At 40.6% G+C, this 17,597-nt stretch overlaps 1 protein-coding gene across 1 annotated transcript in view; it reads left to right on the top strand.

Moving 5' to 3' along the window:
* znf469 (zinc finger protein 469) overlaps nucleotides 1-16,385 on the top strand; it is a 31,368-nt gene extending 14,983 nt beyond the window's left edge. The window contains exon 2 of the mRNA XM_089127496.1: nucleotides 3,769-16,385. Within this exon, the coding sequence (XP_088983622.1) occupies nucleotides 3,946-15,165 (11,220 nt within the window). The 5' untranslated portion in view covers nucleotides 3,769-3,945 and the 3' untranslated portion in view covers nucleotides 15,166-16,385. The remainder of the gene's footprint in view (nucleotides 1-3,768) is intronic.
* Nucleotides 16,386-17,597: the final 1,212 nt, after the last annotated feature.

Genomic DNA, 17,597 nt, shown 5'->3' with positions numbered 1-17,597 from the left:
GGTTTCAGAAAAATTCAAATTCACTCATATATCCTTCACAGAATTAAAGCAGCTCCATAATGCAGTGCACAGAGCTCAGTGAAAGAAATGGCATGCTGAATTATTAAAGCGCTGCATCATTAGCATAGCAGTGTTGAGTCTATTATGTGTTTCACATGAAGAGCCATTTATGTCAAGTATGATGCACAGATTTACTACCTTTTTAGAGCATTTCAAATCAGTCACACCTGTCTATGTAGTGTGAGTGTGTGTGGAGCTACTTATGAAGAAAAACCTCTAGAATGTGATTGTGTGAAAGCATAAAAGATGGATGTTGTTATTACAAGCTTTTCGTTTTAACATGTCAGTGTCTTTGTCTTTTGTGTGAGACTTTAGTTTTCCTTCTCAGTGGAAAGGAAATGATAGTTTTGGCTTCCTATAACATTGTTCATACGTGCTGGCTTGGAAATCGGGGTGCAATCAGGTGTGAATCATGTGTACATTTATCAGAATTTAGTCTCAAGTTACACACAGGAGTAAAATCAATATCCTTAGTAACAAACAAATCATTCCAGGTCCCAGGAGTTCACATTTCAAGGTTATAAATATGAATTCTAATTAATTTACGTTTAAGTAATGGACAGGTAATTGCTTGGGTGCCATATGCCGTAATAAATGGAAGGATCGCCAGGGGAAAAAGACAGGAGAGAACTAATGGAGGTTTAATTGGAGATGTTAACTGACAGGATGTTTTCTCAGAGGTGCAAATGGAGTGTTTTATTGTGGCTCAGACCAGTACATCCTGCATGGGAGGAAAAAAAGATATCCCAGGATATGAAGGTCCTCTCAGACATTTAACCTGCTTAGCCAAACACACCAAAACGTTAATATTTGAGATTGTGTTCACGTGCCAAGATATATTTATGCATATAATCTGATGCACAAACAAAAATAACGCTCCCTCTGCCCTGAGCTGCATGTGATATTCAACCATATGGAGCTTTTGGTAGTGTGTGGGCAGGCTGATTTGACACCAGGGCTGTGGAACACACAAGCTTGCCTTAATTGACTTATAAAACTGCCTAAAATGCTGTTTTATGGAGCCATTTTCAGACAACTCTCACGGGATTTCATATCAAGTCATAGTTTGTAATAAAATGTGTGATGGGCACACTTTATTTTCCTGGCCAAGTTCTCATAAACTTTAATCTCTCATGAGTAAAAAAAAAAAGTTGGCTAACCAAAGAGATAAAGTGTCACTAAATATGCACTTTAAATAGCATATGGATAACTCCATTAATCCATGGTCTGCGTGTGGCAAAGACCGGCTACAGGAATAATGGAGATATAGGGTTGGGAAGTCAAACTGACAGTTATAAATGACCCTGCATTCTTTGTACACTGACAGCTCTGGCTTTGGTGATACTTCTAGTAGGCCCCTGCGATTCCTGCAACTGTGGTCTTTGTTGTCACAGTCAGCTTGTGTTTCCCTCTGTGGCCGTTCCAGGGGGCTGGCCGGCCTGGGCAAACACCAAGGGAGACGTGATGTATGGCTCCCGGCCAGATCAAGCTTAGCCTCTGCAGGGTGCTCCCAGCAGTCGAGTGGAGTTGAGTCATCCCTCAGGCTGCAGGGAAACGAACAGACACACTAGCTTTGACTATGACAGGAGCTGAAGGAGGGATGTGACTTTTCACAGTCCTATCCAAACCCAGGCAGGGCTTGGACTCCAGACCAACCTGCTAAATACCAGAGCCAGGTGGACGACAGGATGGAAGAGATAAAGCCTTTGAGAAGCGTGACGCTAAATGCGGAGCGATTCACTGAAGAAAACGTATCTGTTGAGGTTAGCGGCCGCCTTAAAGGAATGGTTCATATGAGTAGTTCAGGAAATAATTCTTTCAACTGTTGTGGTGACAACTATACATGTTAAAGAGAGAGTATAAAACAGGGAAAGAAAAGAACGCATAAAGAAAGCATACAATAACGTAAACCATTCATGTCATGAACAGTGTTTAACATTAGGTGTTCGTTACAAGCTTCACTTCTTCAATTTTCTTAAACGGGCTTATTATTTATATATATATATGAAGAGCTAAATGTCCTTTCTCAGTGGTGAAACAGTGGAGATTGACTGGTTTACATGGTCAGTCGCTCTTGGGAGTCAATAAGTGTGGTGTGTGCATATATACACTCTAAAAAATGCTGGGTTGTTTTAACCCAACTTTGGGTCAAATATGGACTAACCCAGCCGTTGGGTTAAATTTTTACATTACATTTTTAACCCAACATTTCGGGTTTGTCCATATTTGACCCAAAATTGGGTTAAAACAACCCAGCATTTTTTAGAGTGTATAATTATTTTTTATACAGTGCCTCAGGGGTTTGTTCTTGGTCCCGGTATGTTGTGCCACTCCCTTATCAGTCATACTGTCATATTTTGCCAGTGATGTATTCACTTTACACTCAACGTTATGAATTGCCCGTCTATCAAAATGCTTTATTTGCTAAAGAAGAAGTCTGATGCGTAATTCACATTTTATAACGAGTCATAGTAGAGCTCACCTGGCCAATTTAATGAGGGATGGATCCAGCTCTGTAGCCCGTGGCCATGTCAAGGGAACACAAATTGATTGCACTGATTATACAGAGCATATTACATTTGACAGTAAAAACAGTGATTTTGGAAGAACTCTGTGTGAGAGGCTAAAGGTAATGTACTGACAGCTAAGATGATGGAAGTAAATAGATGTCAAGATGGATTACACAGTTCCCTAAAGCCTTTTTGTCACATGCAAATGTTCATACAAACCATCTCTGAATTGCATATGCATTTATTTGTGTTATGTATGAATGAGATGAAAGGTTAGAGTGAGGTTTCTTTGTATTTGATGCACATTAATTGCTTAGGCCTATAGACAGAGTAGGCATGATTGCAAATTCAACACCGGAAGTGAAAAGTTATATAACATATGATATACCGGTGTGAAAATGTCCTCACTGTGAGCCTGTACCATGCACAGGGGAAAAAAAATCCAATAAAAAATAAACAGCAAAAAGTCATACATTCCTCAATTGCCATATCTGAGATCTTATTTTTGACTACTTTTACTTTTATGAATATGTTTAAGCGAGGGAAAGAAGGCCAAGTATTGATCTGTGATTCTCTATTCCTCCATCCCCAAATGGTCTTAAAGTAAAAAGCACTTCTAGTCTCCCTGGACTTCTAACTTTTTTTTTATCATCTCAGCTGCTGAAATTGCGCAGTTGAAAAGCACAGGATGCACAGATTTTCAGACCAGAGAAATTATAATTTTCTGCCAAACTCTCAGCTGCTTATAGTCTGTCCACAGCCAAAACACTCCTAGCCAAAGTAAACCTGAATATAAGGAATGTCTGGAGAACCCAAAAAAAGGTCATACACAATTTAAAGTATGTTAACTGAATATTTTATGAAGTGGTATCTTTTGTTTACACTTTCAGGTTTTAAATTGCAATTCTTGTTGATACATGTGAATGAGATGGAGATCTGCTATGCATAAACTAATGCAATTCTGCCCTCTTCAGGTGGGAAGTGAAATTGCTTGTCTCAGTTTATATCCCAATGCTACTAAATCAAAATTTTACCACCTGAGTCATATGCAATTGCAGTTCACATTTACTTATGATTGAATTTTATAGTACTTTTGTTAACGTTATTTCTCTGTAGCATTAAATAAAGCTATACATTACTTAATGTGAAATTTAAAAGTGAGAATAAAATTGTATTGTCCTTTCTCTTCTATTTTCAGATCACAAAAATGACATGAACATCCCATCATCAGGGAAATGAAGAAATAAGAGAGAGGGAATCCTGTACATCAAGCTTCTGTTCCTGCAGGTCTGTTGATTCTGACTGAAACACAATGTGTCCATGTCACAGCCTGTGCAGATAAGGACCAGGGTGCTGAACTAGCCACATTGGCATCATGACTGAAGAGACGAAACAGTCCTTGGCTGGCAAAGAGCTGGATAATGAGTCCAAAAAACAGGATAAGAGGGCTGTGGAGCACAAAAGCTTAATAGAGTCCCCTGAGCACTTTCAAAATGGGAGTCTGGAGCCACAGGCTGTGAACAACATTGCTAAGTTTGCAGAAAAAGAGAGGGACAATACGCAGCAACGCGAGGCTGTGATTCGCCCACAGCAGGCTGGAAAGATTGATTTTAAGTCACTGCAGAATCATTCGTTCAATAGCAACAGGACATGGCCCAGCGGCAAGGACAGCCCTCAGTCGCCAAGTGGAAAGAGTCGCAACAGAGACAAGAGTAGAAAGCCAGGGAAAGAGCGTGGCAACCCACAGCAGTTGTACAGATTGAGTATTACTAATCCACGCTCAAATCCCACAATTGGGATAGCCTATCCCCAGCAGAAAATCTCACCTCCAAAGAAGCTCGAGTCCAACAGAGGTCCTGTCTCAGGCAGCTACCGCTTCCATGTGCCAAGTATTCCAGAGCGAGAGGCCGAACTGCAACAGGAAGAACTACAGTTCAGGTGCTTCCATGAGGGCTCACCTAACCTTACTTCCCAAAGTTATACCTCACAGGCTGTTGGTGCCACCTCTGTAGGACCTGCTCACCAGAATCCACCTTCTACTCCGCAAAAGAAGCCCAGCCCAATTGAGAGCAACAGTACACAACCTGCCAATGAAACTTTATTCCCTGACTTCCAGCTGAGTAAAACGGACACGTGGCAGTCTCCAGATAGGACTTTCAGAAGCACAAATAATTTTTCCCTTACTTCACAAAAGCCAAACAACCTTGTGGACTTGAACAAGACCAATGGAAGTTTTATGCCTATGCCATTTCAGTATGGATACCCATTGTTAGAGGAGTCATCCTCTGATTCCTTTCCCAGTGATCGGAATACACAGCCTCAAGACTACAATGATATTTCTCTTGCTTCTAACCAGGTTTCCCATAATTCATTCTCCTATCCATCCTCTTCAGAGGGCCATGAGGCCATGCAAACTAGTGCCCAGTTTGGTAATGACCAGGCAGAGGACAGGCAATCATACCAGTTACATCATAAACCACCCCAGTACATGCAGACACCACATGGTATGTCATCTTCCGTTCCCAGCAATGACGAGAGCTCAGCATCAAGTACTCGGCTAACAGAGAGTGTTTCAGATAAATCTGAGTCTTTTAGTCCATTAGACAGCAGTGACACAGGTTTCGCAATAGTGGGCAAGAGAGGCTGCCATCTTAAAAATGGCACTCCCAGCCAAAGAGTTCTTATTCAAGGCAGTGTTCATCATATAAGAAATATTGCACAAGGTTCAAGTTCACAAGTACATGTAATTAGCCCCCCACATAATGGTGTTCACATCAGCCCAGGGCCTCTTGACAAAAGTGCCAGTAAACACCACGGCAAGGTATCACACCCCTGGGAGGGCACAAACAAAACCTTTCCACCACCACTCATAGACCAGACCTCCACGCCTTACCCCTTTCAGTACCAATCTGCACCAGAACAAAGACAAAACACTGGCATTAATGGCCGAATGCCTTGGCAGCAGATACGCTTCACAACTGCAGTGCCAAACCAAAATAGGATTGATCTCTCCAGGCAGTTGAGCAATCAGCAGCTTACTTTTTTGATAGGCCAATCCGACTGGCACGATGACAATAAGCCACACAAAAACATCAACCATAAAGATTCAAACAACTTTCTCAACAAAAAGAAAAACAATGCGTTCTCAAACCAAAAGCAGGACAGCGTCAAGCAAGGCTGCAACACAATTCCACCGAGTCATTTTACAAATAAGCTGGATACAAATCAAGGCCAGGTGGGTGATGCCAATAGTAAGTCATTATACTTTGGTATTAACCACCCAGTGCCAGTGGCATCAAGAAACTTTAGCTACCATCCATTACATGTAGCATCCTTAGGGATGAAGATGGTGTCACCATATGACTCTCCTTCACGTTCACCCACTCAAAATCCAGCATCCAGCAGTACGTGTTCATCACTCTCTCCAGCCTCTACAAACTCTATCAACAGTAACTCTGATGACTGCCAAATTTCAAAGGTTCTGTCCCCTCAGTTTTTTCAGCAGCAACAGGATAAAGTATTGATATCATCTAATAACATGAACAGTAACCAGCATCTCTACCATTCAGAAGCTTCCAGAGACTTGCACTATAAACAAGAAAGAGCCAAAGAAAACACGGCAAGTTTCATGGCACACAACAGGCATTCAAAGTCCAACATGGACAATGGAAAAGGTTGTTTGGAGACCTACAGAACAGAAAACCACCCCCCACCTCCATACTCTGCCCACCAACTCGCCACATCATTAGTCTCGGCAAACCTTGACCAACTGGATGTGCTTCTGACATGCAAGCAATGTGATCAGAATTTTAATAACCTTGTCTCTTTTCTTGACCATAAGCAATACTGTGGACAGCATACATTTGCACAAAATGACTTAAAAGATGTGCCAAAGGTGGAAGAAATAAGGAAGTTTCAGGCGAACCACACAAAAGCCATGTCGTCTGGATCCAGTTATGCAATTTTGCGAAGTTCTTCAGATTTGCATCTGTCTCTGCTTGGACTGAACAAGAATGGGGAAATAGTGCCAGATAATGAAAATAAAGGAGACATAAAAGATGATTCAATGAAACTGATGCTACCATCTGCACCCTTGCCAGATTTAGAAATGGAAGATCCCAAATTGGACAGCCTTATCACAGAGGCTTTGAATGGACTAGGCTATCAGTCAGACAATGCAGAAATTGATAGCAGCTTTATTGACGCATTTGTTGATGATGACCTCACCACTACTAAATGTACATCAACCAGACAGGCTTTGACTACCAAAGACTCCACAATATTTGAAGGTAGAACTAACAATGAATCAACATCCAGTGAGAGATCTCAAGCTCATTGCAAATATCCTTTTGACTCAGACGGCCTTAGTTTAGACAGCAAACACACAGATATACCTTACAAAGAAAGCCAACACGAGTCGATACAAAGGGAAGGCCTCAAAGCAGAAGTCTCTCCAACAGAGTCCCAGCCACAGGACTCAAATTGCACACAAATGGAGTGGGAAGCAAGAAAGTCAGAACAAACAGAACACAAAAATGATTACAGTTCTAAGTTTCTTTTATCAAGCAATTTTTCTGCAAGATGTGGGCTTAAAAGCCTGCAAAGCAGCACAGCTTTAGTTAAAACAACATGTCCCAGATCCACCTGTGCCAACAAAAGTCCAATGGCTCAGAAACCAATTGCAACAGAAGGGAAAAGGAAAAGGACAGGTGGTGGAAGCTGGAGTAAAGCGCTTATTCACAAAATTGTTCAACAAAAGAACAAGTTGCACAAACTTCATGTAAAGGGCAGTAAAAACATGCAGTTTTCACTTGTGATGGAGAGAGTGACTCCCGCAGTGCAGAACCCTACTTTCAGAGAATATGATTACGTTTCTGACTCAGATGACGACTGTGAGCCTGTAAAAATAGCCAGTCAGGGACGTCTCAGCCAGAGCATTCGCTGCAAGTACACGTACACTAAGGAGTGTAAGGAGAGGATTTGTGCCGACAAGAGCCGGGAAAGTTCATGGAAACAAAGCAAAAATGAGTCCTTTGATCCCAAGAAAGATTTTGATGTCTCTCCATCCTTGGTGAAAGACAACCCTGGTCGCAAAAGGCTACGAAGACGGAGCAGTAGGTCTTCCACAAGCAGTGAACTCAGCACATCAATAAGTATTTGTAGCGATAGCATTGGTAGCCCAAAAAGTATTGATCATACAGATTCAGAGTCTGAGAAAAGAACAGAGGTACAGAGGAAAGATCAAGAAACGCTTGAGCAGAATGTGTACAAGGAATCCCCACCAAGGATACGGAAAGAGTCAAGCACATCACTTGCTTTGACCTTCACAAAAAACACAAAAAGGTACAGCACTGATAAGATACTACTCACTGAGCAAAAGGACCAATTCACTACTTCAAAATGTTCAAGCATTATCTGTAAGACTGAAGAGACTGCATCTGAGCGTACAATGACTAAAAGTACTGTCAGCCTCGCAAGATTCAAAACCACCAGAGTGGAAATAGAGGGAAAAGAGGACCACTATGGTTTTGAGGCAGGAATTCTTGCAACCACGGAAGAGCCATTCAAAAAAGATTACCCAAAAAATGTCACATCACCGAGTCCAATGGAAACGACAAACAGTAAAGATTCTAGCCATTTTTTTACGCTCACAAAAGATGGAGTTGCATCAAAGGGTAAATCCCACAAGAGAACAAACAGTTCTGAATTTTCAGTACCCATTTTTGAGAAAGCCATCAATAACAACACACCAAGTGAAGAAGCCGACCGAAACTCAAATTATCTGTTCTCTGAACCCCCACCTTTTTGCACTTCACTTGTGGACAAAGATTGCTTATCGCCTTCAAAAGTCCATGATGCAGCTCAAAAGGATGTGCAATGTCTCATTCCCTATCCTTCGGAACATGATCAAAGTCTTATAAAATCACCTCTTTCTTTTGACACAACGTCAATGTTTGGCGACCTTTCTGTGGGAGGTTTTGAGAACAATCTTTATCCAGAAATTCAGCTTGTAAAAGAGAGCTTCAGTCCTCTGGAAACCACAACAGATAAGAAGGAACTTTTCGAGTCGTCATTCTCAGAACAGAGAGACTGGAATCAGATGGTTAATGTTAGTCCTGTGCTACCAGATGAGATTTCTCAGTACAAAGAATACTCTGACTCAAATGAGAATAAGACCAATTTTAACTATGTCCCATTTGCTTTGTCAGAGAAATTAACGGACTACGCTCCTAATCTCAGCAACGTGTCTGTTGATGATCTGGAGATAAAGAGAATTGTTACAGAGCTTGAGAGTCAGCTGCAAACAGCCAAGCTCAGCAGCCCACCACCATTAGACAGTGAGCTCACAAAACAGCTTACCATGAGCAAATTCTCTCCACTGAGACTCGACCCTGAAAGTGAAGATGAGGGCAGTAGTTTGCAGATAAACTGTTCCTCGGAGAACCTGGATATTGCCAGACCAGTAGACCCAAATTCAGCTCTGTTCTCAGAACCTGACTTACCATGGTCTAGTCCACTCTCATTTGGATTGATGTGTGGACAGCAAGGTCTTCATACACCAACACATTCATCTACTATTAACACGCCAACTGATTCAGGACATGAACATTTGGATATAAAGGGCAGCATGGTGCTCACTGATTTGAACACAGAAAACAGTTCACCTCTGCACCAAGACGACAAAACAGAAAATAATGAGTGCTTGGACAAGTCAGAAGAGATGCTTGAACATGAAATCTACACAGAAAATCTGATGAAGAGCCTGGAAGTAATCTCAGATTCTTTGTCTTCAGGTTTTACTTCACCCCAGTCATCTCCTAATCAAGAGTGTGTGGTTCCTGAGGATCATGAAAAACAAGACAATGAATACGCAGAACACATTGAGTCTGAATATGTAGAATTTAGAAACACAGAAGCAGAGCTCACAAAGTTCTCAGTGGAGACAAATGCATTTTCAGATAAACTAGAGGAGAAAACCAGTGGCATTTCAGAGTCAGAAAATGAAACCAAAGCCAGTCTAAATGAGACTAGTAATGACGCACTTCATAATGAAGATTTAATAGCTAGTGAACAACAGCTTGCTGAGAGTCCACAAACTGGATGCTGTGTGAACTCAAATGCAATTGACTCAGTTGAGTCTTCACTCTCCAGATGTGAACACAACCATGAGTCATCTGTCAGCCAAACCGAGAATGCTGAGTGTGATACACAGTTTGACTTAAAAGACTCATTGTATATCACAAATAGTCCCAACTTCTCCAAAATTTCACACTTTTCAACATACCCAGCCATACCAAAAGACAAAAACATGCTGTGTGTTGATGATGATTCAGCTGTAATTGCACAGCCAGAACTAATTTCTAAAGGCAACAGGCAGGCGTCTGACAAAACAGGTGGAACAACAGACTGTACTTCTGATACAAACATCCAACCACCCCTTTCAAACATCAAGTCTCCTCTTGGTCAAGCCAATTTGTCAACCCACTCACAATTAAATAATACACAAAGGGTGGCTTCTCCTAAACATCTTCCTGTAGTTCAAGATGAACAAGACTGTACAGAAAGTGTAGAGAGAGCCATGCCTGATACGACATTTCCCGTGCAATCAGAATGTGAAGAGAATCAACAGAAGAACATCGAGCAATGTACTCAACTTTATACTGTGACTCATGCACCACAGTTTTCTCACAACTCTATTCAAAGTTCACTACCAGGCACAGTTACCCCTGCACTGAGCGAAAACAGACAAGACCTGGAAGACGACAACTTGGATCAAAGAAATATTGGCGGGTCAGTCGATACTTCAGCAACACCAGAACTAGATACTTCATTTGTTCCCCATCAGGATTTAGTAAAAATCACAGAGAGTAAAATTTCTAGCTCTGGAACACTGTTGGCTGTTGATGACATCATCTCAAAACAAATTTTTGATGAGACTTCTCTGCATTCTAGGCCATTGGATGGCTCTCAGGATACAGGTGCACTGTATGATTTGAAACTCAGCCCCCTGAATTACAGTGAAACATGCTTCAATGACTACAACTTCACCGCTAAATGTTTAAACAAAGGAAATGACCAGTCTGATGTAAAATCAAACTCCACAGACAATTACATTCTCAATGCCTGTGCTTTCGCTCTTGATAAACCTTTGTCATCCAGCCTACCGTATAATGCAAATGAACCAGAGCCAAATATCCAGGGCCACCTGATTGGACTTGATATAGTCGAAAACTCAATAAATGAAAACATCCAAAATGATATTAAATATTCAAACGTATCAGCTTCCTCCAGTAATTATGTTGAGGATGTCACTACAATTGACTCTGAGCAAGTCTCAAACCTTAACCAGAGTTACATGAATGGTACTCATGTTAATGGTACTCATGAAACTGCTGATTACATGGATCTGCAACTCACACTTCTCAAGAAAGTAGATTCTGAGAAGATAGACAATCAGATGATCACCAATGAGCATGATCCAATGCAGAGGTCCACCATGTTAGATGTTAAGGAGACATCGAAACCTCTGATAACTTGTGAAAAAGCAGTATCTGTGGGCCTTGCATGCACATCTGTCCAAAATGAAGGACAGAGTCTAAGGCCAAGTGAGACAAAATCCTCACCTAAAAAGGGTGGTACACAGAATGCAATTCATGGAAAATTTCAGTGTGAAATATGTGCAATGTTCTTTCGTACACATCCTGGACTTAAAAGACACAAAGCCATGAAGCATGTCGTAAAGACTGAAGGGATTTCGCCCATTGAACATGTAAATATGAGTAGTCAAGTGTCTAAGCCCATTTATAATGCGTCACACCCAACAGAAAAAGCACTGAAAGATAGCATGGATGTTATGGGTTCACATTTAAACAGAAATGAAATCTCAGATGGACAAGGACAGAAAACAGATGCACATATGATTTTCGAAGTGATTCCAAGTGATTCTGATATGCCAAAGATACCAGAAAGTGGTGACACTGATCAGACAACTCTTGTTAATGAAAGTACAAACAACGGTCTCAATACCATGGACACACGCAGTGAAATGTTTTCCCCAAAATTGGTAAAGCAAGACACTTTTTCAGATGAAATACTCAGTACTCTTAAAACAGATATTTTGCTGGCTATATCTCTAGATTCCCCCACAATGGTGCAACAAAACTCTCCTAAGTCACCCGAAAAACAGATTCCCGGTAGCAGTCACAGCTATCATGAAGTCAATGTGAGAGAGGAAATGAAGAGCATGGTAACTATCAGCACTGAGGAGCAAAAGGAAGAAACGATTTCTACCACAGAGACTTCTAATTTGCATATGAAAGGTGACACATATGACATTGACGATGACGTGAAGTATTGTGAAAACCCCAAATATGTTCAGAAGGAAGATATCCACTTTCCACTTGGGGATTCTTCTGTGGATATTAAGCGTGAGAACACATCTTCTCCAACAGAAGACAGTCACATGCTTACTGGTACTTTAGGAATGGGACCTGATCTTAAGGCTTTCTTTGATGATGAAAATACTTTTTCTCAATTATTCCCAAGAAATGATGACAGGAAAAGAAAGAAATGTGCAAGGGTCTATGGTAAAAGCAAAAAAAAGCAAAAACAACTGTCCTGTTTAGTTTTGGACTGTCCTCCCACAGGTGCCTTTATTGACAAGTATGCAGAGCCTAAAGAAAACAAGTTGGGACACACGTTCACCAACGGCACAAATGACCCTTGTGAATATGAAACCATATCAATCGACAATGATGACACGCATGTGACGACTCCCAAAAGCTTAGTCAACGGCTCTATAGAGAGCGCTTGTCATTCGAAAGATGCCCTAATGGATCACCAGGCTGGTTACGAGAAAAATGCAGAAACTGGCATTACAGATTTCTTATGTGAGAATGAGGGCACAGTTAGACAATCCTTAGAGCTCCAGGATGATTCACATGATCTCACTGTGCCAGAAAATACAGTGTCATCAGTTCCTCAGGAAGATTGTAAACCAGAGGCTCCTGATGCAGCTTGCCCTCTCCAACTAGTCTGTGTTCAAGACAATGCCTCTTGTTCACCAAGCATTGAGATACCAAACCATGACTCTACAATTCAGATTCCTGTACCCTTTTTTGAGCCTGAGAAAGATATTCCTTTGGTTGCGACAATTGCGAGCACAGAACTGAAAGACCCTGTAAGACCTTGCAAAAAGCCTATGGAGCGGAAATGTAGGAAACGCGTAGAACCGGGACTCAAACCAAAGGATAAGCAGTACAAATGCAAGGTGTGTTTCACATGGTTTCTCACCTTAGGTGAGCTCGACTTTCACAAGCTCTCACACAATCCATCACCTCCCCCAACTTGCTATATGTGTGTCCAGCGCAAGTTTACCTCCCGGGAACAGCTTAGGGACCATCTCAGGGAGAAACACGCCAAGAACAAAGCAGGTGTTTGGACTTGTGGGATGTGTTTGAAAGAAATTTCAGATGTGTGGATGTACAATGAACACTTGCGTGAGCATGCCACACAGTTTGCACGAAGAGGGCAGTCTCAGAGTTCCCTCTTGAACATGCCTGGGTGTTTCATGCAAGAAAATGCTGTGAAGAACTTCATATCTTCAATAATGCAGCATCGGCACAGCAAACCTGCAAGAGACAATGTTAAACCATCATCTAAGGAAGAGAGAAGAACATCATCTTTTGATGTTAATGGACAAGACCCAAAGGTTCCAGAGGAGTCCTCCACAATTCTGAAGACTAAAACGAGTATTGGGGGTGGAAATAAGCACTGCGCACTGACAACGCTTGAGGTTCTACCTAAAGCAGAGACTTCTAAAAATGCTGAGATGCACCCTAACTGCAAGGACCCTTCAAGGGACTGTCACCACTGTGGCAAGCAGTTTCCAAAGCCTTTCAAGCTCCAGCGCCATTTAGTGGTCCACAGCTTGCAAAAGATTTATCTTTGCCACAAATGCCCAGTATCCTACCAAGAGGCAAAAGAGCTTAAAGACCACCTTAAAAATGAACATGACGAGACGGATGAGCCAGACTCAAAGCACACCACACTATACACTTGTGAACTCTGTGCTGATGTCATGCACGTGATCAAGAAGTCGTTCATCTGCAGTACCTGCAACTACACTTTTTCAAAAAAGGAACAGTTTGATCGTCACATGGAGAAACACCTAACTGGAGGGAACAAGATCTTCAAGTTCAGAGGAGTTGTGAGACCTTGCAAGCCTTTTAATTCAAAAGATGATAAATCTGACACACCACCAAGCAAAAAAAGGAAAGTAACAGAGAGCAGCTTAGACGTCACAGTTTCACATATGCAAGGCATCAAATCACTGTTGCCCATCATAGATGACTCTGTAAAGAACAGTACTGAGGAACATTCAACGCAAACAAACAATACCAGTGTGAAAATTGAAGATGAGGCTGAGGATTTCCCTGCCAGGGATATTATTGAGTGTATAGTGCAAACAGACTCTCCGGAACAGAGTCCTCCATCAACGGAGCCGAAGGAAGAAACTGAAAGCTCTTCTCCATCTTACGAAATGCAAGCAGATGAGTCCGGGGACGTCATTGCAACAGACAAAGGAGCTCTGGCAGAGATTTGTGATGTTAAAATCGAAGATGACTGTTGCACCATTCCAACAATCATAGTTTCCGAGATTACCAAACTTAACGAAGACTCGGTGGAGACAAACCCTTCATCGTGTCTTGAAAATGCAAGTGAACAAGGGGAAATAAGGCACTCAAGTCAATGCACCTTTCAAGTGTGTGCTCAAACAGACATAAATATACCAAAACAAGGCATGCAAGGGTCGTGTAATGACTTTGAACTCTCATCTGCGACGCAGGAGCAAAATAAACAAGATTTCCTGACTCATCACAGTGAACAGCTGACTACTTCTCTGACTAAGCACATAACTGTGGTCAAATCTGAGGAAACTATGAAACAAAGTCTTGAAAATAACCTTAGTACCACTGATTCTGCACATCACACCAACAGCTCCAATACATGTGAAGACAAGGATTCAAGCAAGCAACAGAAGAAGAGGAGAGATCTTAAGACCCCTCACAGCTCTCAGAGAGGGCAGTCTCCAACTGCAAGGGAAAATTTGGGGATTGACCCAAGGGCCAAAAAGAAGTTCAGACCCAGCAGGTTTGAAAATATTGATGGACAAAGGAAAAATGAACTTCCCAATGACTATCCAGTGCTTACATCAGTCAAGGATGACACAGTCAGTAACAAAATTATCCCCAAGCATAAAGTAGGGTCATCTAATCTGGGCCTTCACCTGAAGAAAGGTTCTGTTGATAGTTTCTCGCCAAAGAAGGTTGAGACTGTACGTCACTTCACCGGAGATTGCAAAGGGAAAAAGAACATTCCTAGGAGACCCATCCATTCCCCGTCTTCCAGGATCTCCACCATGAACAATTCATTTAACAAATCACGGTCCAAGCCAGGGGTCAGATCCATAGAAACTCACTCATACCGTACTGCAGAGTCACAGAACAACCTCCTCAGCCAGCTGTTTGGCCAAAGACTAACTAGCTTTAAAATTCCTTTAAGGAAGGACACTTCTGAATCAATTAAGGATTAAATGAATGCTATTAATGAGGAAGTAATCAAGTGATCCACTAGGCAGTGTATTCATGAGACTTGGATTGTATGGCCCTCCTCTGTGAAATAATTTAACTCCTCGTTTAGTCACTTTATTGTATTCCTCTTGTAAATGTGTATTTACGTATATGTGAAGACCAACAACAAAATGTATGAATATAGGATGAATATGTTGGTTACAAATTTATTTTCTCTATTTTATAGTGAAGCATTATCTCTAAGAGACTTTATTTCAGCAACAACAAAGAAAGGTTTTTGGGAAAGAATTTACTTGAAAATGAACTGAGAATATTTGTTTTCCAAATAATGCATGACACTTTAACATTACATGTTCTTAGATGTTTTCCTAGCAACAGGACCAAAATACAGTCTAAGTCTGGATCATGTCAATGTGCTTTATTTTTATTTTATATGCTTCCGAGAATTACTCCTTCATACTCTTTTACTTTACTGTATTGCGGAGACACTCATTAGTATTAGCTTTTGTATCATCACTAATTGGTGCTATGTTATTTTATAATAATTATTTCTTGTGTAATGTGAACACAATGTCTAATAACTGAAGGGAACATGTAGCAATTACACTCATTCAATCATTGCTGGTACTCAGTTTTAGAGGAAAATACACAAACATACTGTGTTAAGATGAATTAAAAAGAGAAAGGGTTTATGCGTGTCCTAATTTGATCGGTTCAGAGGAGGGCAAGGGAAAAGCCTTTTCCAAAACTGTATTTAGTTTGATTTCATCTATAATATGATATGAACTCAGGTGCTATTATTGCGCATGAAACCCTCAAGAATTCTTCCCATGCACTGATGTTACCATACACAAACCCCACACATGATCATCTATATGTCCCCCCAGTTCTTTAATAATGACTATTTACAAGAACAAAAGGTGCTTTTTCATGTTTATATGTATCTTATATTGTATGATATTGTAGGTTGATTATTTCCAGTGCAATGCATAAATGTCAAAGTTCTATTTTAATAATGTGCAAAAGATGAAGAGCAAAATACAAAGCCTACTAAAGGCTTATGAGTGGATCACAAAGTGCATCGTATAAACTTGGTTATTAAATTTTTTTTGCATCAAGTCTTTGACATTCTGGTGGTTTCCTTATTGCATGCTGTGGATCTGTCAAAATGAAAGTGTGCTTAAAACTTCTCACAATACAATGTGAAGTGTGCAATAAGAAATGGAGAGTACAAGGTGTTTTTATTTTAATCAGTCAAGAACTTCACTGTATCCTTTGAATTCACTTTTAATAATCACTTAAATTGACAATGTGAAGATCATAGAGCCATCAAGGGTTGGCAACCTGTTTTTAGTATGGAGAATGACAGCTTTGATCCGGACAAAGACATGTCATCTTCAAAAGCAATTGTGCAACGAATCTCTTATCTGAAAAATAAGGTGGATATTGGGCTCCAAAACGAAGACCACTAGTAAAAATGCTTGTATTTTGCTTTTTTTTTTTTTTTTTTGCTTAAGATTGCTTAAGTTTTTTCTGCTTAAGTTCGTTGAATAAAACCTGATGATTAAGTTATCTTAGCATCTCAAATGTCACAAACTCGCTTATTTGTTTCACTCATTTCTTGTAAAGTATCTCAAAATCCTTATTCTTGATTTTTTTCCAAGTTTAAATTAGATTTTGAATCCTATTCCAGTATGCTCTGACTTTTGAACCCCATTGTGTATATGCGAATTTTAATTCCTAAATCTATTAATTGGTTTTAAATAGTTTTCCATCCAGTAACTCCACACTATGATCTAATGGCAATAAGTCTAGAGTAAACAGTACTGACTTTGCTCAAAAACAAATGGCACATCATTAATCATTTATACGCCATTGCACAATAATAAGATCTTACCGTTGAAGCAAATGCACATCAAAACAACAGGAAATAAAGTTGAACCCTTTGACTAACTTTAATTTGTTGTTCAGAAAAGGACCGACAGACAAATCCTTTCAGGCCGATTTATCACTTTGTGTTTAGTGGCTTGTATCCCTACATGAGCCTTATTCACCTTCACATAGGAATAAAAAGCCATAAGACACAACAGCTGTAATGGGAGCGCCACAGTGATGGTGGCTTCGACTCCTTGGCTTTCAACAAAGACGTAGGGACCCGTATTGGAAGCATCTGGTAGAAGAAAGAGAGGAAGAAAAAGGATTGGTAACTTTAAAAAGGAGATGACAAAGCTAAACAGGCAGAAAGATAGATATGCTAGTGTGAAATTGATATTATGATCTTAGCTATCAGAGGCATTCATAATCTGTCACAGTAAGCGTCAGGAGCAAGACGGCTATATTTCAGTGAGGTCTAATGCATTAATCAATCATACCATGTGATGCACAATAAAGCGTATGTAGCCGTGAATCTTGTAATTGCCACTGATTACTCTTG

This window comes from Pimephales promelas, chromosome 25, assembly GCF_988280905.1.
Source record: "Pimephales promelas chromosome 25, fPimPro1.hap1.1, whole genome shotgun sequence".
In the NCBI taxonomy this organism is placed as follows: Eukaryota; Metazoa; Chordata; class Actinopteri; order Cypriniformes; family Leuciscidae; genus Pimephales; species Pimephales promelas.
This window is presented reverse-complemented; position numbering and strand designations above follow the sequence as displayed.